The 24,375-nt window shown below is 43.2% G+C and overlaps 2 protein-coding genes across 2 annotated transcripts in view; both read right to left on the bottom strand.

The window, feature by feature from the left end:
* Nucleotides 1–3,254: 3,254 nt before the first annotated feature.
* cdc34a (cell division cycle 34 homolog (S. cerevisiae) a) lies at nucleotides 3,255–14,651 on the bottom strand. Its single transcript, XM_005734078.1, has 5 exons — nucleotides 14,138–14,651; nucleotides 5,501–5,587; nucleotides 5,206–5,303; nucleotides 3,850–3,984; nucleotides 3,255–3,695 (listed from the first exon to the last, which is right to left on the bottom strand). The coding sequence occupies exons 1-5, from the start codon at nucleotides 14,318–14,320 to the stop codon at nucleotides 3,467–3,469; spliced, it is 732 nt and encodes a 243-aa protein (XP_005734135.1). The 5' UTR covers nucleotides 14,321–14,651; the 3' UTR covers nucleotides 3,255–3,466.
* A 1,786-nt stretch (nucleotides 14,652–16,437) lies between these two features.
* The window catches only part of ap3d1 (adaptor related protein complex 3 subunit delta 1), a 26,633-nt gene continuing 18,695 nt past the window's right edge, over nucleotides 16,438–24,375 (bottom strand). Inside the window, exons 25-33 of the mRNA XM_013911119.1 lie at nucleotides 23,089–23,193; nucleotides 22,652–22,807; nucleotides 21,893–21,940; nucleotides 20,957–21,146; nucleotides 20,359–20,447; nucleotides 20,015–20,100; nucleotides 19,535–19,656; nucleotides 19,282–19,361; nucleotides 16,438–19,179 (exon numbers count right to left, since the gene is read on the bottom strand). Of these exons, the coding sequence (XP_013766573.1) occupies nucleotides 19,084–19,179; nucleotides 19,282–19,361; nucleotides 19,535–19,656; nucleotides 20,015–20,100; nucleotides 20,359–20,447; nucleotides 20,957–21,146; nucleotides 21,893–21,940; nucleotides 22,652–22,807; nucleotides 23,089–23,193 (972 nt within the window). The 3' untranslated portion in view covers nucleotides 16,438–19,083. The remainder of the gene's footprint in view (nucleotides 19,180–19,281; nucleotides 19,362–19,534; nucleotides 19,657–20,014; nucleotides 20,101–20,358; nucleotides 20,448–20,956; nucleotides 21,147–21,892; nucleotides 21,941–22,651; nucleotides 22,808–23,088; nucleotides 23,194–24,375) is intronic.

The following is a 24,375-nucleotide window of genomic DNA, read 5'->3' as shown; positions in this document are numbered from 1 at the left end:
GACCCAGTGGGGCCAAGGATTTTATCCGACACACAGAACTGTGGAAAGCTGTGCGCCCCTCCGTGGGTATGCCTCCCCAGACCATCACTGGCCCACCAACAAACCAGTCATGCTGCACAATGTTACAGGCAATATAATGTTCGCCACACTTTCCTGCTCTCATCTGTGAAAAATCACTGGGTTCCAGTGGTTGCCAACTCTGGTATTCTATGGCAAATGCCAATCTGGCTCAGCAGCCAGGCAGTGAAAATAGGGCCCACAGCCCACACTCACCAAGTCTAATTGTTTAGTCAGAAACATTCACACCAGTAACGAGCTGGGGGTCATTTTGTAGGGTTCTGGCAGTTCCTCCTTGCACAAAGGAGCAAATACCGGTCCTGCTATTGGGTTAAGGACCATCTACGCTCCTCTCCAACTCTCCTAGAGCAACTGCCTGTCTCGGGAAATTTCCACCATGCTATTGAGACTGTGCTGGGAGACACAGCAAGCCTTCTGGCAATGGTATGTATTGATGTGCCATCCTGAAGGAGCTGGACTACCTGCACAACCTCTGTAGGGTCCAGGGTCTTTCATGCAACACTGAGAGCCTCATCACGTGCTTTCCTTACACTTCAACTCAAACAGAAGTTTTAAAATGAATTAAGAAAGGAAACAGGTCTTACCTCTGCAAGACAAGTCTGAGTTTCCCTCAAATGGTATTCACTATCATCATTTCAGTGACTGCAAGACGACACAGAAAATGCAGAAACCAATGAGATCGTGAAAATCTCCAGCGCGCGCACACACACACACACACACACACACACACATACACTCAGCCAATATCTAATAAAGAGCTTTATTCAGATTTTAAATAGATTTACAAACCATAAGAAAAAAAAGAAAAGAAAAACTAGGAAAAAAAAATATATCAAGTGATCGTCAAAATATCCACATGTGCATATCAAGGTAGATTGTAAACAGTCCTTTGAAGCCAAAAAGTGAGACTGCCAGGGGTCAGGTTCACTCAGCTGGAAAAGGGTTTGTTTATTGGTGGTTGTTTTGTTTTTTTCCTGAGGTTCTTGTTGTTTTCTTAACTGCTGGGTTTCCCTCAGTGAGGCTGCCACCAACCAGAGCTCAGAGTGTGGGGAGCAAGGACGATAAAACAGTAGTTTGACCCAAAAAATAAAAAAAATCCCATTCTCACAAACCATTACAATAGAGAGGCAGGGGTTCATTCATAAACTATGTAACAAACACTGATCAATTATACAGTAATGACAACTCTGTGGCGTAAACAGTAGCGGGTAACGATCCCTGCATGGTGTGCCGACTCAGTTTGGCTCTGTTCAACTTTTCCGTTTCATATCTGTGTAACTGGTTCATATCTTTACTCAGTCTTATATGAACAACAAAAGGGCTTTTAACAATAAAGTCAATACATATAAGAGAAAACATTGCAGCCTTTACCACAAATTACAAAGAAAAAAAAACAACAACCCTGAAAACAGAAAAGCAGCCCCCCCCCCTCCAAATGCAGCTCAGATAAAATTGAGTTAAGAGGACATTTTTCCTTGGACACAATCCCAACCCTTATAGCAGGTCTAAAACCACAAACACATCATAACAGCATGCTAGTGAAGAACCACATTCTCCTGTTCATGCTTAGAGATAAACCCCATCCCAGTACCTTCCCATTTTTGCTTTTCTTTTCCGCATATTTCAGCTCATCTAAAAAAATAAAATAATAAAAAACCCCATCAGCAAGTATTCACACACACACACACACACACACACACACACACAGGATTTCATCAGAAATACTGTTGGGTGGTGGTAACGGGGGTGTATCAGAGCACTCTTGGCAGTTAGGAGAGGGTCTGATGGTGTACAGTAGACTGAAAACAAGACGCCCCCCCTCCTTCCCCCATCTGTCTCCATTTTTAATTCTTCTGAATCACATCCTGCATCAAGCTGCCACCCGTTTGCCTTTGAGGTAACAGGATTCATTGATACTGATGAGTCAAAATGGCTGGCGCAAAGAAATATGCCAGTACACACAGCCGCCAGCAGGGGGCGAGCTCTGTGAAGGGCAGTGAACAATGCAACTCTTCAGCTCTGGAGACTTGTGCTACTCAGGAGTTGGGATCCCAAACCACAGACCGACACAGCTTCACATGTCCGTCTCTGACCAAGGACACGTGGCTGGCTTGTGAGACTCGAGCTGGAGTTTGGGACACGCTGCAAAGCTCAGCTTTACTGACACGCTTAAAGCACTGCATATTGAGTAAGTTCAAGCACTGACTGCATAGGTTTGTTAAATACAGTACGTTAAATTTCACGAGCAGCAGTGAGCTGGGCTGGCGGTTTCTTAATGCATCCGAGCCACTAGTAGCGCGTGCTTGTACGACGAAGGCCGTGTGGCAGTCGGTAGAGGACGTTTCTGGGGTTCTGGTCTACATGCCATTCTTTAGTTCAGCTGTTCGATCTTACCTTCCTCACTCACACCTCGGACAAATCTGACAGGTGCCGCTATAAATAAGTTCCCTCCATCAGGAGGGCGCCATTTACACAATATCGCCACCTGAGAATTAAAAGAGCAGGGAGGAGGGGGGGCTGACTGACTCCTTATGCCACTTTCCTCTTGCCTGGCTGACTGGGGTTTGCCATGACTCATGGATCCCATTGGACAGTCACATGTGGAATATTAGGGAGTGAGGGAAGGCACAAGAGAGTGTGAATGGCAGACAACTTTCATGTGTGGAGCAGCACAAGCCTTGCGGCTTAAAAGGTCAGAGGTGAGGCATGGCAGGGCTTTGAACAGCCTGCAAACTAGAGTAGAGTCACACACACATCCGGGGCTCAGAGGCGGAAACGACTCCGCTTTAGAAAAAGAAAACAAAACAACAACTCGCGCAGACACACATACGCACAGCAGGCCAATTATCCTACGTTAGCTTTCTTCACAAATCTTGCTTTACTCCGACCTGAACCTGTCTCCTGATGACTGTGATTAAGAGCTGGTGTGACCATTCTGCACCAAAATTAACTCAGACATCAGATTTGTTCCACTCAAAGCCTGCAGAAGAAATAGGACTCCAAGCTAAAAGGCTAAGCTAATTTTTAGTAAGTGCAGATCAACAGGAGGTGAGGAAACCAAAACTATTACTTTGAAGATTTCCTGCTGAGTGTGCATATTGTGTGTAACCTTTACTAAGAACAGATAAATAAAAGAAAACATGTAAGAAACAAGCAGAAAAAACTCTGTAGCCTTCTTTTCTTCAATGCATCGGGTTTTAGTGCGCACGCTGTGACTGCACATGTGACAGCAGGTGGACGGGGGCTGTGCTAAGTGAGTACTGGGGAAGAAGGGGGGAGAGGGGGATTCAAAGTTCAGTTCATGACAGAAGAGGGCGGTCGGCGGTGGGATGGGGGTGTTGAGAACAAGAACAGCGAGCAGGGGGACGATATCGCAGGGTGGGCGAGGTCAGGAGTCCTCAGTGCCCGAGTCGTCCTCATCATAGCAACAGTCCTCATCGTCATCCTCGTCGTCATCATCATCATCCAGCTCCTCGTCATCGTAGTAGTCATCGTATAAGAGGTTGGAGCCGTCGTCCGTGGGTGGGACTTGGGTTCGGACGCAGTACTCGTCCAACGTGACAGGAACCTTGACACCGTCCCGCTCTGCATCCGCTTTGGTAGCCACCACCTGCTTTCTGTAAGACGCAAGGAAGAAACAGAAGAGGTGAAAACAATAAATAAAAATGAGGCTATGAGCAAGTTCAGTTGTGGCGCTCTGTTTCTACTGTACAGACAAGCAAACGTTTGACGTGAGGAGACAGCCGAGTGCGATTTTCTTCCTTCCTGTACCTGATGATCTCGATGTATTCTCTGTCCTTGCCCTTGCTGTCCCTCCACTTTCGGTACATGACGGAGGCGTCCACGTTGGCGGGGGAGAACGTGTTGGGTTCATTCAGCAGAGAGATCACACTGAGCAGGATGGTCCTGAGAGAGAGGCCGACAGCGGAACGAGTGATTAAAATAGTTGAAGGCAATACAGGATGAGGAGAAGGAAACGGGGCGGAGAGTAGCAAAGATGGAGGTAAGACGAGACAAGAGACACTGAGTGCAGGAAGCAGAAGTGTACAGAAATGGAAAGACAGACATACACAGACAAAAAGAGGGAGAGAGGGTGAGGGAGGGAAGGAGGGAGATGAAGGTCAGGGTCAGACGAGCAGCCTGTTAACCCTCTGATCATCTGCCTCTGCTGCTGCGTTTGACTTTATTGGCCTAAACACAGCTGTGATTAAGAGACCAGTCACACAAAGATGGGTGGGCAGTTTGTTTTATCCTCCAAAACATTTTAAACACTCTCCTCCTGTAAATAATATTAAGCTGCTTTTGTATCTGTCGCTTCTGTCTGCAGCAGTCGGAGGATCCTTTATGAAAGACAGCCGTAGTGGATTTTGTCTACGCTGAGCACAGAAAAAAAAAAAAAAAAAGACAACTGAGAATCTGGAGGGACCAAGTAATTCAATCTGTGTCACGCAAATATCAGAAATAAAGACGTATGAATTAAACATCATGTTTGGGTGTTTGCTGCATTTAAACTGCAGCAAGCTGAGAAAAGGCCTCAAACAATCATCCTGTTTTCATGCTACAGGATCTGGACTCAGCCATCTACATTTTCTGCTCTGTAGGCAAAAATGCAGCACTGCTTTTGTAATATTCAGCTCTGAGGCTTCATTACTGTGGACAAAATTGCAGTAAAGAAATTCATTTCCCAAAGTACATAATGTAGCTGCTGTCTTGCCACCACACTTGAGTAATGGTGAAGCTGTTTAGAGGCTCACAAATGTACCCATAGAGCTGGTATTACATCCAGTAGCAAGGAAAGACAACAATGCCGCCCGAATGTAAGAAAATGTCTGTGCCCGGCTACAAACATTGTCTAGCTCCTCCCCTGATCCTCCATGATCAGCATGACTGGCCACGGCCAATGACCTTCTTTAGCAGGTGCACAGCCAGTGCATCTCCAGATCTGTTCAAACGTTCCCACTCTATGATGAAAGCAAAATCCCGACAGACACAAAATGCACTATGCATCTAAATGAATCAATTAAAAATTCATTATGGTCTCGCGACAAGCCAGAAAAAAGAAAAAAAACTCTGCAGATCATCATCTTCTTTTTTTTTTCTTGAGTTGTTCCAGAGCCTGACGTGTACCTGACGTTCTGCGTGGGGTTCCACCTCTCCGATGGCAGCTCACCGCTCTGTGGGTCGTCCACTGGTGGATGAAGGATGGAGATGCACACATCCCCGTTCTAGGGACATGAGATAGTAAACAAGCATGTTCAGACAAGCAGTCACCTTTAAGAAGCGCGAAAAGATTCAAATATTAGGGCTACATGTGGAAAAAAAACAAAAAAAAACTACTTGGAATCACAAAAATGTCAACGTTTGGCAGTCACACTTCTCTCTCTCTTTTTTTTTTTTTTTTTTTTAAATTGTTCAGATTTACCTCGTAGATGTTCGGGTGCCACATTTTGGTGAGAAAGCGGAAAGCCGGTGGAGAGTACGGGTAGTCGATGGGAAACTTGATCCGAGCCTTGGGGTGAGAAAAGACACTTATTAGCAGCGTAGTGACAGGACGAGTGTTTACCTCTCTCTCTCTCTCATGAACAGACAAGTTGTGACCAATTTCCCTTGTCACCGCCTGGTAACCATTTAAACTAATTAGTACAACCGAGCAACAAGATGATTGCTTTACCCACAGTTAGGCATTTAATTAAAGACAGTCTTGGCGGCATTTGCTTACATTGTGTAATGGATCTACGCGCACGCACGGTCAGAAACAACTACAAGTCTGAATGATTCTGCAGAAGAAATAAAAGCATGCATGTGTGTGGCTCTCTGTCGGGGTATTCACTGACATAATGCACGCCCTAGGCGTTACTTTAACCATCAAAACCCAACCTAACATGTGCCCCAAACAGTCCTGTGTCAGATAAGCCAAGCCATAATGTTCTCTCTTCCAAGGTCTAAAACTCTGAAGTGGTCCTCAAAAAGATAACCACACAAGTACAGACACAGCTGCCAAGGAGAGAGGGCTTTATTTTGACTGCTTCTCTTCACAAAGCCCTACACTGCAGCGCGGGTGCCAACGCGCAGCAGCTGATTGAAGACCTCCACAATCACGCTGATCAGCGTCAGTCGTGATTGAAAGAACCCTCTAAATAGTAGCTACAGGGTCAGTGCAAAACATAGCTAATGACAGTGTAATGTAATACGGTGTGGAGGAAGGGAGGGATGGAGGCTTGCAGTCCGTTCAGCTGCAAAGCGCGTGGAGCTTAGAGAAACACCGGAGGCTGAGGGGGGTGGTGGTAATGGTGCTGGTATAAAGACATTGTGTTTGTCCTCTCCAGCTGTCACTGCAACCCAAGACAATCCACTACTCACACTCATGTTCTGCCATTATGTGTCCTCACGCTGAAAACAACCACACAGACACACACTGTAAATCCTGTGTGGAAGACCACTCCTCCGTTTTCCATAAAGCGTGCCATGGGAGAGACGGTGACGGAGCACACACACCAACAGGACTTATTATACACGAACGCATCACTCACATCATGAAACCTTCTGACCCCCCCCGCCAAAGTCTCTCTCACACACACCCGTGTACATTTGCTGATTCGGCATGGTCAGCTGGTCCTCGCCACAGTGAACCAACTAGCAGGAGAGGGAGTGAACTGGCAGCAGGGGTGTTGGAGGAGCAGTAGTTGGAGGAGGTCGAGGGGGATTTCATTTGAACTAAAGGGGGTTGGGCTCTATATAATTTTATAAGCTTTGAGCCTTCTTTGACCGCCTTGCCTAATTTAACCCTCGAGCATGCAGCCACATATTTTATCTGTGCAAAACACTGAGTGACTTGTTGATAGTCACAGAATACTCTGCATTTAAGAGTCTTTGTCATGAAGGAGTGTGTTTGTACATCCCGACTAACAACACAAGATAAATTCAGTCAACCTGCTTATCCTAACCTGCGCTCTCCATATCATAGCAGGGCAGAGAGGAAGTGTTGACAATCCTGAGAGAAGAGGGCCTGAAAAAAATAAAACCCCCGAGTTTGACCGGCCTTGCCAGATAACTGGCGACCCATCAGAGTGCAGAGTTCAAGCCAACATTGTACACATTACAGCCTAGCAGCAGTGCAACACATAGCAGCTAGCCAGGCGGGCGGAGGAAGGGGGAGGAGGCCATACAGCAACAGTGATTGCTTAGTTTTTAGTCCAAAACAATATAAGCAGTAAGATCATATCAGTCCCCTGGCTGGAAATGGGGCAAAGGAGACATTAGTTTGTATATTTTGGAAAGCTGGCCCTCCGTTGCTCCCCCTTTCCACAGCATGTCCATAGATAGTCAAATATCTGCTGTAATTTAGAGCTCAATAAATAAGCTGACAGTGACAGCATTTACCGGTAAGGATGTTTTAAATAAACCACACTAATCATCAGCAGCCATTCAACAACACTTTCGGTCACAGTGAGAAAGTTCTGGGTTTCAATCTCCTGGTCAGGTGGGCCTTTTGGGAGTCAGCTTTGCATATCCACAGCCAAAATGCAAAGACTAAAGCACAGTATGAACGTATGGGGAAATATAGCTTGTAGCCTAAAGCACTTTCAGTGGTAACGTAGACAAAAGTGTTATGTAAATGCTCCTTCATTTTCATCTGTTCTGACTCAACAGATAATACAAGGACTGGTTTTGGCCGAGTGTGCCGAAACATCCTTCCAGTGCCTGTTTTTCCCCAAACAAACAGTGAATGAGTCTCTAACATGCTTCTTTAAGATGGTTGCAACTACTTCACAGGACATATCATGGATTAAAACTAGAATTACTCCCCAAACCCCCATTAAAATTTGTTTTACACCTCTGGCAGAGAGCCTTCCATCTAAGCAGTTTCATCCAAATCTATTCAAAGCCACCGAGATACCGTGAAACCAAAAGGTGATCAGATGTGGAAGAAATCCTATACTCTATCCAACTGTGGGGAAGTTCAAAAGAAGAACACAGCTCTGTGGTGAGACAAACTCACCCTGCCCGTCAAGAAACAGCCAAATCTGTACGTCTGAATAAATAAGTTGAATCAATATCTCAGTTTTTAACCTCGGGCTGAGAGACCCATGTGGCAACCCTTCCCATAAAATAGTCCCATTCATCATAACCCTGCGAGCCTGAGAGCAAATAAGAAAGCAGGAAGGTAGGGATATGCATTAACAATAACCATGAGCGAAAGGAAAGAGTGTGATTTCACATTGCAAGCAAGAGGCTTCAGACTGTTTTCCTGTTTTAAAACAGCTCCTTGACCTACCTTACATATGACTACCTATTCTACAGCTGATGGCTGCAGATGGATGTGGATAGAGGAGATAATGCATAGATGAGGTAAAGAAGTGGCCCAAGCAAAGACAGGCTGCTTGGTTGGCTTAATTGCTCTGCAGCTGTGAGCCGCTTCAGCTCCAAACAGACAGAAGATAAGAAACACGGGAGGAGAAGGAGCGAGGACACTGCAGCAGGGTCTTCGATGCCCAATATCAGCGTTCTCTTTTCAAATGCATCTACGGTCCTGCTCCGAGTCTTTACCTCAGTCTCTTCCCATACAGCTGCTCAACCAAGACGTTTACCCAAAACAGAGTGCTATTCTCAGAGTATCTGTTGAAATATGCTGGTTTGCATGTCATGCCTGATAATTGGCCCGAGCAGCCAATTAACAGCCTTAATTCTCAGAAGGAGATTCACTTTGAACATCTCATCTGAGAAGCTGACAGGAAGTGCAGCTGATTTTTCTTTTGCCAGGCAAAACCCCCCCAAAAAACTTATAAAACACTCCCCTTGTTATTGTCGCATCATAGACAGTGAAGATCAGTTTCCTCTTTCTATGAAAATCTTTGACTGTGACCTGAAAAGCTGCCTTGAGGAAGGAACGAGTCAGAGAAAGAGCACGCCCACCCTGCCGATAATGACAAGCGAGGCGAAGTAAATCAGGTCAATGCAAAGACCCTGAACAGAACAAATCATTCTGTTCTCCCTGTGCACCTCTTCACCGTCCCCACAGACCTTATCCTCTCTCACACATATGCAGGACAAGGAAAACGGCCCCGGCACCGAGCAGATTCCACACAGCACGTGCAGATCTGTGAGACTAACAGGTTCAGATCCAACCGACTCCCCTTTCTCTTCAATTGTTTTTAATTCTCGTCCTTCTGGTTGTTGCAAACTGTAATACAGATATATTTCAAACAACTCTTAGGTGATCTTAGCACAAGGACATTTCAAGAAGCCCACCGAGCCACGTCTCAGAGCTGATTATTGCACCAGTGGCCCAAACAGGAAGAGGAAGAGAACACACTGCCAGGGCTTCAGGGGATGGTTATAACCGTCTACCAGAGCCTCACACTCACCTCTGCTCACAGCAGGCTGCGCCTTCAAAGCGGGGGGGCATTGCAAGGAAAAGGGCTGTGCCTGCTCTTGATCTGGCCCCTTCAATATTCCCTGTTTTTTGGAGGGTTTTTTCCTCCCCTCTACCCTGCTCTTGTTTCTCTGTGACACAGCCAGAGGGGGGAACATGACTCCAGCAGCTCAGCCAGGCACACTGCAGTCAGGTTAGGTTTTTTTTACACTCTCTTCTATTGCTACTGCAAGGCTAACAGAGAACATGTACAAATTCTGTAGCATATTAGGAAGGTGCAACTACAAAGTCAACTTCTTGATCGCAAACAGTGTCTGTCATCTGATTGTCAAGTGCTTTAAAACAAAAACAGGCAGGCCCGGGCAAAAACCAAAGGGCAGCTCTCCTCTCTCATAAGAGCTGTGAACATGGGGGTCTGTCAGTCGAGAAAAACGCTTCACTGAAAGATTAAAGGTATTTTATTCTAGAGTATTAGCTGCAGATCCCTCATTTACGCTATGACCTCAAGTAAGAAAGTTGACACAGCCCCTCCCACCCAACCTTCAAAAGACCTGTGCCACTTGACACATAGTGAGAGATCTACAAGTCACCACAGGAAACTTTCCTGCGAAGCATAATTAGATGACGGTATCTGTGGACATAAATAGTGAATGCTGCATCTTTTGCTGCTTTTGAAGTGGAGGGCAAAAAACAAAAACCTCCTCCTGGAAAGTACAGAGCTACGATCAGTGCAATGCTTTAGGTTATTCCAACACAGAGGTATTAGAAGCAGTACAAATATACAGAAATGTAGCAAATGGTGAACAAACTATTTTGTTTCAGGCAAAGTAAAAATGTCTCTCTGTCATACGACTTGGTGACCTGGCCGACCCCGCCTCATGTCAGTGTGTTCTAGAAAACGTTTGGCAAAATTAAAAATGTCTGGGCTGTTTCACTTGTGGCTAATGGTTACAGTTTTCGGCAGACATTAAATGTACTGCCGACAGCAAAATTAAACCCACAGCTTTAAATACACTTGTGGAAGTGCTGCACTTTGTGATGCAAACTGTAGCGTTTGCACGTGTTCAGGGTGGGACACTAGCTTAAAGTCCTTACAGAAGCAATTCTTGCCGCACTAGCCATCTTAAAAACACTGATTGTTAAAGCCTGAACTTCAGTGCTCACCTGCACATAAAACATTGCACTTTTATATTTGAACCACCAGTCAAAGGTGAATAAAACTAATTCCATCTGCCTTCTTGCATCAATTCGGGACTATTTGAGTGCAGTGCCTCTTTCATGACGTCTCCGACTGTCACAGCTGTTAAACTTTGCTGAATTTGTATTGTGTCCATGTTCTGTAACTAATTTTAAAGGACTGCAATTCAAGTTCAAATCATCAACAAGTCGCTGCTCACTAGATAAATCTGTGAATACCCAAACATCTAAAGTTCTGCAGCAGTCACACTCGATACGTGATACTATGCTTCCTATGATTTGGGCTGGTGAGTAAGCTGTTAAAGCCGTGGAGTGTTTTTAGCTGTGTGACTCAAATCTTATCCCCGGGGACAAACAGATGTGAGGAGAAAGAAGAAGAAGAAGAAGAAAAAGCAGAGTGAGAGAGTCAAACACTCATTACACTCAGTGTAATCTACACACAGTTTCCTGCACTGAGAATATTTTTAAACTTTCTGCATTACCAAAGTTTTCATATTTAAGCCTCACGATGCAATATTAATGCAACTTTTAACATTTTGCAAGGTGTTAAAAACACAGCAACATTTATCACCTTTTTTTCTAAATTACATCCTCAAACTTTGTCAGTTTTAAATAAGATAACACTATCTTGCTTTAGTTTATCTTTTGCTGCGAAATGACATCGTCAATGCTGCTATCAGTCTGTGGTTGAATGGGGTCAAGTTGCCAATACGATGCAATCAGTTTCTGATAATACAGCAATTACTGTGATAAATTGTCAAAAATTAATAAATAAATAAAATATCACACACATATAATTCCATTTGCACTTAGATCTTGGCCGTTTGCCTGCATTTATAAATTAGACATCAATTATTTCTGAGAGTGATTGCCGTCAGTACAACTCAGACTGCAAACATTTGCAGAAAGAGTGCCTCCTTTAACCTGTGCAATCACCTCGCCACCAAAACTGGTCGTGAGCGTGCAACACCATGAGGGTACGGGCAGCCTAGTCGCCAATCAATCGGTTGCAGAATGTACAAAAAAAAAAAAAATTCAATCACCAGACAGCCACCGTTTTTATGCTTTGATTTGTAGTTGCAAGAAGGTTGCGGCCCTATTTCTACTCCTGTGACTGAGCCATTAGCTTAATTAGGAGATAATTAAGTTTGTCCAGTGTTGGATGGTTTTTCAGTTGAGCTGATTTAATGCAAGCTTCCTCAGCTAACATTATCACAGGATGGTGGCGCATGAGATGTGCCCTCTTGTTTCCAGTATTCCCAAAATATTTGATATCATTTAAGAAAATATCAATATTTGGTGTCCCTGTATCGCTTCAATACTGCCACAAAAAATACTGATGCTATGCTGTATTGATTCTTTCCCCCCACCACTACTAATTAGCAGTCCTTTTCAGGTAGTGTCGTTAAATCCCCAAGCACACCTTGACCTTTCTCAGCACCTAGTATGGGAACCACTGCTCTGGCCAACTCAGCTGTTCATGTCCCAAGACCACAGCTTACTACAGGCCAAAGTCAGTAAACGTCAGAGTCTCAGAACCTAAATGGATTCCTCACATGAATACACAGAAATGTCAGAGTCAGCAAATGGGTGTTAGCACCAGCGAGTATATGAAAGTCACAGGTCATGGTCAGCTTATCATTATCAGGCACTGTGTGTTTACTTCTGCACCGTGTGTTTACTAAAGCAACCGGGACAGTTATCTAATCCTGTGTGAGTGACACTTCAATACGTCTCGGTCCACTCTGTGCGTGCACGCCTGCATGCATAATGTGTTCGTCATGGTGTGCCTTTTTCAAAGAAACACCCATGTGAAATAAACGCCTGACTCAGCCAGGTTGCACGTGACGTCAGTATCAGCCCCGCTTCAGATGAACAGGCCTCACAGCGAGTCATAACTCTTTGTTTGTTTTGGGAACACCAAAAAGAGGTGGTTCTTTCCCTCTCCTCTTTTTCCCCCTCCCTTCTCTCTTCTGAATATTGCAAACTGGTCGGATAGAAACCCAGCACAGAACAATGAGTCACAGCCATGCGGCAGATTTCACAGCCAAGCTGTGCATTCCTGGCCCAACAAAGGAATCCTGTACACGGCAACCACACAGACCCACTGAACACCGTCTACGGGAGCCTGGTCGGGCCCCTCCGTTTGCGCTTACAGGCTTTAAAAAGAGCAGAGGCAAAATGAAGACTGCTTCATTGGAACTGGAACTACAAAAAAACCTCAGGACAGCTGAAGGGACAGTGTGCAAGAAGGGTGGTGTTACATGAGGTCTGCAGACAATATTAATCATTTACAGCTTAACAACTGTTGTATGGATACAACACAGGCTTAGCATTGGGAGGAAATAAAACCAAGTCATTGTAAAGCAATCGTGCAGAATTTGTTACTTTGCTTTTCTGCAAATTATATTCGGGTTTCAAGCAAACATTATTGTGCCACGTCAATAAAAGGCTTGTCATCTGTTTGTTTTGTTTTTTTTCTACACAGTAAAAAAAATTAAATTAAATAAAAACAAAAAAAATCTGAAGCACAGCTACTTGGGGCTTTATTGCACTAAACATAAACAAAGTAATGAATCCAATCGCCCTCCAGGATGAGCATCACAGCACCAAAAACAATAAATAATTTCCCCCAGGGATCAATAAAGTATTCTGATTCTGACTCCAGTGAGTTGCAACGTTTGAACGTTAGAATTAGAAAACATGACATGCCAATATAAAAACTTGTACTAGAACTTTAAAACACTACTTAATGGTCAGTACTCAGGGGGTTAAAGGGCAGAGAAATGGCACACTCAAACATCAGCCGCAGAAATCTTCTGAAGACGGAAATACGATGGCGGCGGTTTATAATCAGCACAAATTCTGTTAAACAGGAACAAAACCAACGCATCTTTACTCTCAAGGGAGGAAGTAGACGAGAAAACAAATTATGAGTCACTACACAAGTTAGACAAGTTAAGGCTGGAAGCCATTTAGGTTAGTACCATGCATGTATGTATGGTACATTTGAATAACCAACAAAAAAAAAAGTACTCAAGCCAGGGCTGCTAAATTGTAATGATGAACACAAAGAAAAGGATTGAATTAGCGAGATAGATGATGAGCTTAACTATCAAGGTAGTGCTGGAGGCGGTTATGCTCAACAACCTTTTGTTTCAAGCCAACAAAAAAGTAACTCGGGCACATGTCAGATCTGTAAGAGACCTAATCTGTGTTTTGATGGAAAAATATGCCCAAGCAACAAAGTTCTCATGGAGTCTTGTTGGTTTAAAGTTAAACAAAGAAGTATTTGTCACAATAACGCTAAACAGGGGGCAATTAGCCAAGTTAACGTTATTAACTATTACCTGCTGCTGGTGGAAACGGTTACATGAAGGGTGAGGTTGGTCGCTTGGTTGCCCTGTATGATCAAATTACTGAAATATACAGTAAAACTAACCAGTTAAAGAACAATAGACGGACTGCTAGCTAACATTAGCCACTCACCTTAAAATAACCACCCTCGTAGTGTGTATTCGGGGGTCCGAATATCGCTACTTCCCAGTTGTACAGGTCCGACTCGTCCACCAAAGTTATTTTGAACCCTTCGACCGGCTCATCTTGGAGACTTTTCATCTCCAGCATTAATGCTTTTTGGGAACTGGCTACATGATGTCTATTCTGAGCCATATTCCACGGCGATTTTTATATAAAAAAAATTTTCAGCGACCCACCACAGCTGTGACTGCGAAGGACAAAGCTAGCTCGTTACAAACAACAGCTAACAGTAGAAGAACGGAGCTCGTCACGCAGGAACGGTTGGTTTCCGTTTGTGTGCGGTGCCAAAACGCGGCTGGGCTTTATTTGGCCGGAGCTGGTGCGCCTTCCTCTCTGTTGTTGTGAACAATCCAACGGAGCCCCAGTTATTAACGACCATGAACCTACCGTTATCAAGTCGAAGGCATTACTTGCCTTATTTCCGGTGACATTCTTCAAAATAAAACTCTAAAGTATCAGTAGCCCATATCAGACAGCTGTGACCCCCCCCCCTTCCTGAATTCTTATTTTTTTGCTAATTTTTCAAACTTGTCTGTTTGAGATCGTCAAACAAATTTGTGATATTATGTCATTAATAAAAGAATATTATATTTATCATAGTTTAACCCGTATAAATACAAAACAAAGTTTTTAAAAGATGCTTTCATTTTTCAAATCACAAGAGCAGTCGCTTCAAGGCACTTTATTCTGTAAGATAAAGACCCTAAAATAATACAGAGAAAACTGTAACAATGAACCACCCCCTGTGAGCAAGCACTTGGTGACAGTGGGAAGGAAAAACTCCCTTACAACAGGAAGAAACCTCAGGCAGGGGTATCCATCGAGTGGTTGGGGGTGAGAGAAGGAAAACGGAACAACACAAACATTTGTGTTTGTGCCAGAGATTAATAATAACTACTGATTAAATGCAGAGTGGGGTGTAAACACATAGTGAGTGAATAAGGTAAGTGAAGAAGAAACATTCAGTGCATCACAGGAAGCCCCCAACAGACTATTGGCCTGTTGCAGCATAATTAAGGGAGGAGTCAGGGTCAGCTGATCCAGCCCCAACTAAATGCTTTATCAAAAGTTTTAAACCTTGAAAATAGAAAGGGTGTCGGTCTACGGAATCCAACCTGGGAAATGGAATTGACCTGGGTGACTTGTTGTAAATGATAGACCCATGAATTCTGCTGTCTGCCAGAAAATCCTGAAGGAGAATATCTCACCAAGTCCACCTTTGAAAGGAAAATTAAAGTTTTGATTTTGTGGTTGCCTAATCAAAGTCCAGGTCTTATAAACTTACTTTCTCATGACCAAAATTCCTCCACAGCAGTGTGAAAGACTCATTGCCAGTTTTCACAAATGCTTGATTGCAGATCTCACTGGCTGGCACAAACAGTTATTAGGTTACTAGCTCTTTCACACAGGGCAGGTTTGGATAGCTTTTCTCCTTTAATAAATGAAACCATCATTTAAAACTGCATTTTGCATTTGTTTAGCTTGCCTAACATTTCTTTAAACTGAAACATGTTAGTGAGACAAATATGCAAAAAAAAAGAAAGAAAAAAAAATCAGGAAGGGGGCCAATACTTTCTCACAGCACTGCACAATTTACCCCTCTCTCTTTTGACCTTTACCCTAGTTGCACTCTCTCAGGTAAACAACTTCTTAAGACCTTACAGTTAGGATGTTCATTGTTTATGATGAAGGTAGAGTCTTTATTTTTAGGTTTTGTGTCGTTTAATGTACTTCTAGTTAAACATACATAAGTGTCCATTTTTGCTTGCTCTTAGAGAAAAATACAGTTCGAATCGCGAGTTTTGTTTTGAAAGTCTATACCGGAAATTCATTTTGATCTCGGTTATCTTTGCTACCGAAAGCTTGTCAGCCTCCTCTTTTTATCGGGTGCCTTAAGGAGGAAAAGGAGGTTGGCCAAGCGGCATTTTCGATAAAACAATCAATTTTTTCATAAAACTTCAGAGGCTTTGTCTGCTCAACTTTTCTCAACTCAGCTGCTCGCTGTCAGTCAGGGGTCTCGATTACTTCTGCTGCTAGGCTTTCTGGGAATTGAAGTTCAAAGCGGCACATCTTGCTTTATTGATAAAGAGACAGGTATTAATTTGCCAAGAACATATCTTCATCTACACGTACACACTCCAGGTTTCTATCATTTCATTCAAAACTAGTTTTTTGTATGCTTATTGGCTCACTTTAACACGCGCACACACACACACACACACACACACACACACAAAAGGACTACAGCATCTTCTTACAGCTTTTATTTTTTATTTTTATTTTTTTGTTGAGTGGAATTTCTTTGAAGGAAATGTAATTTATGTTGTCCCCTTCTGAATATGACATTGTAGAGTTGAATATGAAGAAATAAAAAGACAGGACCTTCAATGTCACAAGCCAAACTTGGTAGAATAAGTCACTACAGCTGAACCAACAGAGCATTAAGACAGAGCGGGTTTGCCTCTCAGTACACTGCTTCACGTAACCTGTTCTACTGTTATTGTGAGCCCCATGTCCTCAGTGGTGCGACACCAAACAGAACCCCCTTCCTTCCCCTGTGACTAATAATTTTAAAACATTCAATGGTATCACTTCTTTTAATTGTCTGCACTTAGAATAGATAAAAACACAATACCATCAAAAATAGAGAATGGTCAAGAAAACCTCATTTAAAAAAAAAAAAAGTAGGAAAAACAAAAGAGAAAATGGAATGACATCTTTGTCTGTGTAAGCATGACCATGGGAAAGAAACAAGGAAAATAAAAGTGTACATTCCTAATCATGCAATATACAAATTTTAATCTAACAGTATGCACAGAATGATCAGTATTAGGACAGCGTGTGATTAGAGAAGTCGTTTCTCAGATTCATGGATATCATTTTCAGGAACAGGGAGCGCGTACATAATTTTTTTCTACTGACGTTCCTGAAAAACAGCTGATCACCTCTGATTTCAGACTCTACTACTGAAAATCTAGTGGAATGGCTGACTTGACCTTCAGGCCAGACATCATTATATTTCTTATCTACAATAGCAGACAAATGCAAGAGAGGAGGGCCTTACCAGTATATATATATGAACAGAGACGCTACCAAGTCTTTTTTTCCTTTCACTCTTGCTACTACAAGGATCAGTTGAAGTGGACGGGGTGGTTGCTTTAAACATGAATGATCCAAATGAAGACATCAAACAGAGTTCAGCAGGAAGTTGGGTGTTGTGTTTTCTTTAAAGACTCTCATAACACACACATACACACAAAGTAGCAAGGCAGTTTCTGGAGGGAAAAAGAAACATGGGGGGGATTTATATGGGTGGGTCAGCTGGCTTTTTCTGTGATGCATGAGAGGGAGACGGGCGCAAATATTTCACATGAGGACAGACAAAAACCACACAACTGCTGCTGCTGCTGACAGAGGCGATGCTTCCTTACTGTGGAAGCCGTGTTGATTAATACTGACTCACAGGGCGCCTCAAGCCACTGACCAGTTAACAGCGTCCGCTTAGTAGTAAATGACTTTTAGCAATCTCATATGCAGACCAGCAGTTTTAAAAGAAACAGTACAGGCAGGCTGAGAGTATAAGTGTGGTGTCCTTTAACTTGTCACAGGTTGTCTTTCCCCCCCCCACAGAGGACAGTGATGTCAGCTCTTTACGTCAGATTATTCCGTGAACACGTTGGCCAAGTGACGACCTGCCTTCAGACAAAGAACAGCATCCTGCTTTACAATATTATTACATCTTCTATACAATAACTAAACCATCCATGCGTGGTAGAACATGGGTGGCTTTGTCAGGTGTAATAGAAACCTCACATTGCACTGGATTTGCCAAAGGAATGATATGTTCAAAGTCCTTGGGGAGGGTCAATCTGCAGTTTAGCACTGTTAGATCAGTGCACTCAGGGGAGAGGTGGGGTCTCTACAAGACTTATGAAGTGCCGGAGTAGGTCAGACTGCAGGGCTAAGGCACAGAGCAAAACTACTGAACTACTGTACAATCACCCGTAGAGACACAAGGATTCGGTTCAACTAAACACCAGCAGATCTGCTCTGAGCCTCGCCAAGAGGCAAGTAGGGCAAAAGCACCCCGATACAAGCTTAAAACCCATGCCTTATTTGTAGCTTTGGTTTCACCTCTGCTCTCCTCTCACTGCACTTGCCCAGTGTCTGGTCTTCTCCAGGCACCAGGTCAGTGGTGGGTGAGCAGGTTATAGCGCCCATCTAGTCCGAAAAAAGAGTCAATCACCTGATTTATCTTTTTTCAAGGCCTACACAGATGAGCAGCACACACAGATTTTAGTGAGCAGTAAAGAAGGGGATTAGATGAAGGCGCAGTCAGGTTTCAGACAAAGATAAAGAAAAAGAAAAGACAAAACAACAAAACAAACCAAAGACAAAAACGTCAAAACAGTAAAAATACAATTCAACCATTAACAGCAAAAGTCCAGTTGTCAACATTACATGACGCGACCGTCACAGATTGAATTCCCGACAGAGTGGAGGGCGGAAAGAGACGCAGGAAAGAGAAGAGGACGCCAGGCGTCCAGAAACGGGAGCTCAGTCAGAGTCGGGGTGCAACAGGGCGGCTGTTCGAAAACTAGGAAGTAAAAATGAAAATTACACTGCAGAGAAGATGAAGCATGTACACAATGAGTCTGTAAAGCAACATCGAGTGTGAGGGAGTGACCACAGAGTGCAAAGAGGGGCAAAGTGTGGGGCGCTGGAGAAGCTGAGAAGGGGAAAGAAATCTTGCAAATCTGCAGACTAATAAATAGGGCGATACTGGAAGTGCCAGTCGCAGTGTTTCGTAACGTGATTATGTTGTGTTTCAGTGAGGGAGGGGCGGGATGGAGCGGTAGGGTGGGGGTGGGGCACCCTTCGGCTGTCAGACACAATCAGCACTGAGAGAAGGTCTGCTTGATCTCATCCAGCACATTCCCAAGCAGCGTTGGCTCGTCACATTTAGCGTCAATGGACACAGTCTGACCAGACTGGGAGAGAGGGGGAGAGAAGTGGGGGACAATGTCAGCATCACCACCTGAAAACTCTTTTCATCTTCGGTTTTAACTGAGATTTATGTTATTGTCGCTTACAGTTTTGACCAGCAGACAGACATGGTGACCCTGGATAGACCTGCTGTACATGGAGGCACAGGAGTCGATCCTCTCCACAACTAATCAAAGACGAGAAAGAAGCACAATCACAAATGCAGCGCATCAGAATTAATGTCAAAATTACCCAGCATTAATACACTTTTCAAACATTCTCCTCTGATGATTGTAATTTCCTGCATGTGAAGTAGCACAGGTTTCAGGTCCCCCCAAAAAAGTGATAATGTAAAGGTACCAGAAAAGTGGTGGTGGAAGCAGATCCTGGCCAGAAGGTGATGGAAGGGCATGTTAACTCCCTCCAGTCTGACAGAGCTGCTCTTCAGATCTCCCGACTCCAGCAACTTTGCAAACGCATCACTGAGAGAGCAAAGGAACAAAAATAAGTCAGTTTTAGATTTCTCCATTACTAAAATCTAACGAAGATTCAACAGATTTTAATGATTCCCAGACCGTGGTTCTTGATCTTTTTAATTTAAAATTTCACACAAGCTCTATCTTAAAACAAGTACAAGTGAAATTTACTGATATTTATTCTTCCTCAAAGATGGCCATTTTCTACTGCCACGCTTAAACCACAGTCTCACCACTCAGTCTACAAACTCTCCCACTCCAAAGATTTCTCCCTGGAAACACTTTGAGAGGAGTTTCAACAGCTTCTTTAAAAAGTTTAAATGACTCACTGAAACTCTGATATGAATGGAGTGGCATAACCAACCTGTAACAAGGAGTAGTGATCAGGTAGGAGGTGCAGGTAAAGTGCAGTTTGAAGTCCAGTTTCTCATGAGTGGAGGAGTCCTCGTTCTGTGGGAATGGAGCAAAACGGCATATTAAAAACACCTGTTTGATTCCTTCATAGGTCTCGGAATTAACTCATCTGCTACTAGGCCAACTCTAGTATTACAAATACAAAAGATTAATTAATTAATTAAGCCACAGGTTTAATAATAATGTATAAAAAATCCTGTCAATCTTGTTTGCGTTTCATTTGGATTTCAGCTTTTTCATTAGATTTTGTTTTCTTTTTAGCATACACGGCACTTGTTTGCTTTTCCTACGAACCTTTACAATAAAGGTGAGGGTTCCTTTCAGCTTCTGCGGCATTACGATGCTCTGCACAGTGAAGACAAATCGTGCTTCATTGGACACTCCTACAAGAAAAAACAGAAGCTCTCAGCATCAAATCATGGAACTCAACAACTTTAAAAACTCATTTAATACAATTTTTTAAGTTGCTGCTTGAATCATCTGTAACTCATTAAAAAGGATGGACATTTATTCTGAAAAGCCCCACTACAATTACCAGGAAAATGCTTGTTTTATTTTATTTTTTTTAGTAAGCCAATATTATAGCAAAGGATAACTATGATGCCCATTTCCAACCCCATATTTTCCATCTTGGGTTATGCTAGACTAGCTTTACATGGTTTAAGTAATACTAATTTATCTTATCCTGGGCCTCAGATGATAATCTGCCTGAACAAAAGAAACAAACAAAAACTCTTTCAGCTCAATTCAACCTCAGTTTAAGCTAACTTACTTCTGATTGGATGCCCCTCCAAAATATGAATACTAAAGATTTGAGGGGGGCTATGGGCTTTTAATTCACAGTCATGGATGGATGGATTCATACACGATTTTTCTTTAGATAATAACTGACCAGGGGGAAGCTGGAAGGGGACGGTAAGGCCATCATGTGGACCTGACCCTTCTGGCCTCTGCAGCTTGGAGTTCAGAGAGTCCAGCACATTGAACTCCATGGATTTGAGGAAGCTGTCACTCTTATTTTCAAAGATGACAGACACCACCACCTGACTGCCATCCTGTAGGTTCCCCTGGATGTCACACACCTTACGGGGAAGAGGGAAAACAAGGAAAGTGCTAAACGTGGATTTTGGAACAGTGAATTACGGTCTCATCTTTCCTCTCTTTACACAGTGTTAACAAGGCAAATCAGAGTCATTACCCAGATCCAGAGCACACATCACCATTTCCAAGAAGTGAACACAAGGAGATAATCACAAGGACAGAATCATTCTCAGAAACTGAGCGCTGCTGCGCTAGAGAAACATAAATTAGTCTGCCCAAGGAGGAAGGCCTGTAAAGAGCAACGAGACCAGAGAGAAACACATCTAGGACAAAACTTTAACCAATACCTGATCAGCATCCTCCATCATCTTTAAAGAGAGGAAGAGAAAAAGAAATCTGTATATGATAGTTCTTTTTGGGTTTTTTAACTCGAATTACTCCACATGCTGGATCTTGGCAACAACAACGTTTCTCTTTCTCAGCATCTAGAAAGAAATGTGCGCTATAATGTAGCAAGAAAATTATTTTATTTATTGTCTCACTAAAGTAAACAGAAGAACCCAACATGTCGAAATAAAGCAGAATATTTATCACAATCTGGTTCCCTTGGTGCATTTTAATTAACAATGCAAACTATCAGATTGGAGAAGGCATGAGCAGCTTTGGATGCTAAAAATTAAATTTGAAAATTAAATGTTTCCATGGCCAAAATGAGACCGGAATTATTTTAACAAATTGAGAGCAAAACAAATTTCCAAAGCCTGGCATCGCAGTCACCATCACTCACCATCTTGATGTAGGAGTTCTCAGCCAGCAGGCAGTAATTGGACATGGGCTGAAAGGAGAGAAGAGCTCAGGTCAGAGGAGGCGTTCTCAGCCACTAAGCATGCTAACTAGGCAACAGGAGCTCCTACCTAGCTGCTATATAACAAGGAAGGCAGTGTGTGCTGGCAGCAGTAAGTGGGTTTACCCAGTGGAGCTCAGATGAATGATGATAAATTATACTGCCTACATGCGGCTTTGAGTTATTCGTGTCTTTGAGGTCAGTAAGCTTTTGTTTGTCTGTTTTCAATCGAAGAGGAATGACACAAAGATGCCAATTTAATTTTTACTTCACTCATATCATCTCTACTTTAACATCCATCAAATGCTAAAACCAAAGAGTGCTGTACATAATGTTTTGTTGTACGTATCAATATGGTATTGTACATACCTATACATCTATATCATCAATTCCTCATGTATATACTGTATAGTAACCAGTTATCCATCCCCAGCTTGGTAAATGTTTTATTCCAAGATCTTGGCGCACTGCACATTTAAATATGCTATACAAATTGCTATTGTCTGTGTCGTGCTTTTATCAGTAATGTTTCTTATCTATTCTGTTAAGTAAATTGAGAGCAATGAAGAAAAAGAATGAGCCTAATTCTTTGTACGTGTACATTTTGCTGTACCGATTCTGATTTAGGAAACCTAACCCATAGTTTACAAATTAAAAAGTAATGATCGGTTAAGTTTAATGTTGTGGTTGTTCGACACTGACCGGCAGAGGCTCCTCCTCCTCGACGGTGCCATTCTGCACAGACTCCTCTCCACCTCCATCGCTGTGGTGGTGATGGTGATGATGCTTCTTTTTCTTTTTCTTCTCCTTCTCTTCCTTCTCTTTTTTCTGCTTCTTCTTCTTGTGCTTGGAGGACTTCTATAGAGAAAAACCAAAGAAGGAGAAGGAGATAAATTTCCTGAAGTGATGTTTAATCGCCATTGAGTGTTAATGCTAATGAAAATAAAACACAAAGTGGCAGAATTACTCCCCCAGAGCCCACAGAACCTGGCAGGTCTGCGACACATCGTTCACACAAATGTATCAGAATTAGAGTTGCCAATTCCCCGAGTCCAGTCGGGGTTATTGTAAACTGGAATCTCGAGCAGTGCTGTCAAACTTTGTTCCTTCCAACTATTGCCTCGTCTGCGTTAACTCACACTCTCCTCCGTCTCGGTGTCTTTGGGCTCCTCGGGCTCAGAGTCGGCCGCTGTGCCAGCAGGCGCCTCGGGCGCTGGGGCTGCTTCTGCTACTGTTGCTGCTTCCTGTTCAGATACACCAGCACGCCACCAAATAAACACACAAACAAGAACAACCACAGCGTTTTAACACATGCAAAACTTTCTACCACTTCTGTGTTGACATAGGTAAGTGAGGTTAGTGAGTTCACTCAGTCATTCATAAGAGAAGTCATTCATGATCACCTGCAACCTACTGAGCTGAGTGACACCACAAACAAACATCAGGTACAATGAGCCAAGAGTGTTGCATGGAAGAATGCTAAACATGAGCATATCATGTTTGTATGGACCTCTACACCTACAGTGGTTTTGCTGTACAACTGCTGGATCCACTGCACTAAACAGCTACACTGGGTGCTGCTCGAAACTGAAGCAGGCTGACTGACAAGCTAAATATATGCAACAGTATGATCTGGGACGCTGGTGTGACAGCCAGAACAAAAACAAGCGTTCCACGAAGACGTCGATGCATATTACTGGGGCAGCTTTAACTCTTGGGCTGACAGTTCAAATGATTAATAACAGAAATGCCCAAAGGGAAAGTTAAAAGGCCTGACAGATCTGAGCGTACAGTCATGTTACATGTATAGCTAAGGAAACAGTGTGCCTGTTATTCAGTCTTTTCATGGAACAGTCAGGATGAAATAGTGGAGCAACTGGATAGCTTAGCTTATTTAACCAAGCTGGAAATGGTGTGAGAGCGCTGTCCTGGCATGACCACAGGCCACATAGATTTAATTTAAAACAACTGAGAAAGGAATTTTCCTATTTTTTTTTAAATGAAAGAAAACAGTCATCAAAAAGTCTATTAGTAAAGGTGAAGTTTAGCAGCTGATTTGGGAAATTCTACTTGGTTTTTCAAACAGAAACATAGATAAGTATGGCCCCACACTGAAGGGATAATGAGTGGATATTGTGCTCATACAGTGGTGACGTAAGAGGAAAGGACTCTGGGCCAATTTCTGGGGAGCCGTTTACCCCTCTTCCACCACTGCGGTGCTGGTGTCCAACCTAGAACCATGAAAGGCTATCCCAGCAATAACTGTTAGCTGAAGCTCACATATCCTGTCTACCACTAAAATGACTCCAGCTTCTGTATGGAGTTTGTGTGTGTGTGTGTGTGTGTGTGTGTGTGTGTGTGTGTGTGTGTGTGTGTGTGTGTGTGTGTGTGTGCCAGGACCACACTGGTTCAAAGACATATTAGTG

The sequence above is a fragment of the Pundamilia nyererei genome, unplaced genomic scaffold (assembly GCF_000239375.1).
Source record: "Pundamilia nyererei isolate P.nyererei 1_Seehausen unplaced genomic scaffold, PunNye1.0 scaffold00056, whole genome shotgun sequence".
Taxonomy (NCBI): Eukaryota; Metazoa; Chordata; class Actinopteri; order Cichliformes; family Cichlidae; genus Pundamilia; species Pundamilia nyererei.
Note: the sequence above shows the minus strand (reverse complement) of the source record. Positions and strands in the feature narration are given on the sequence as shown.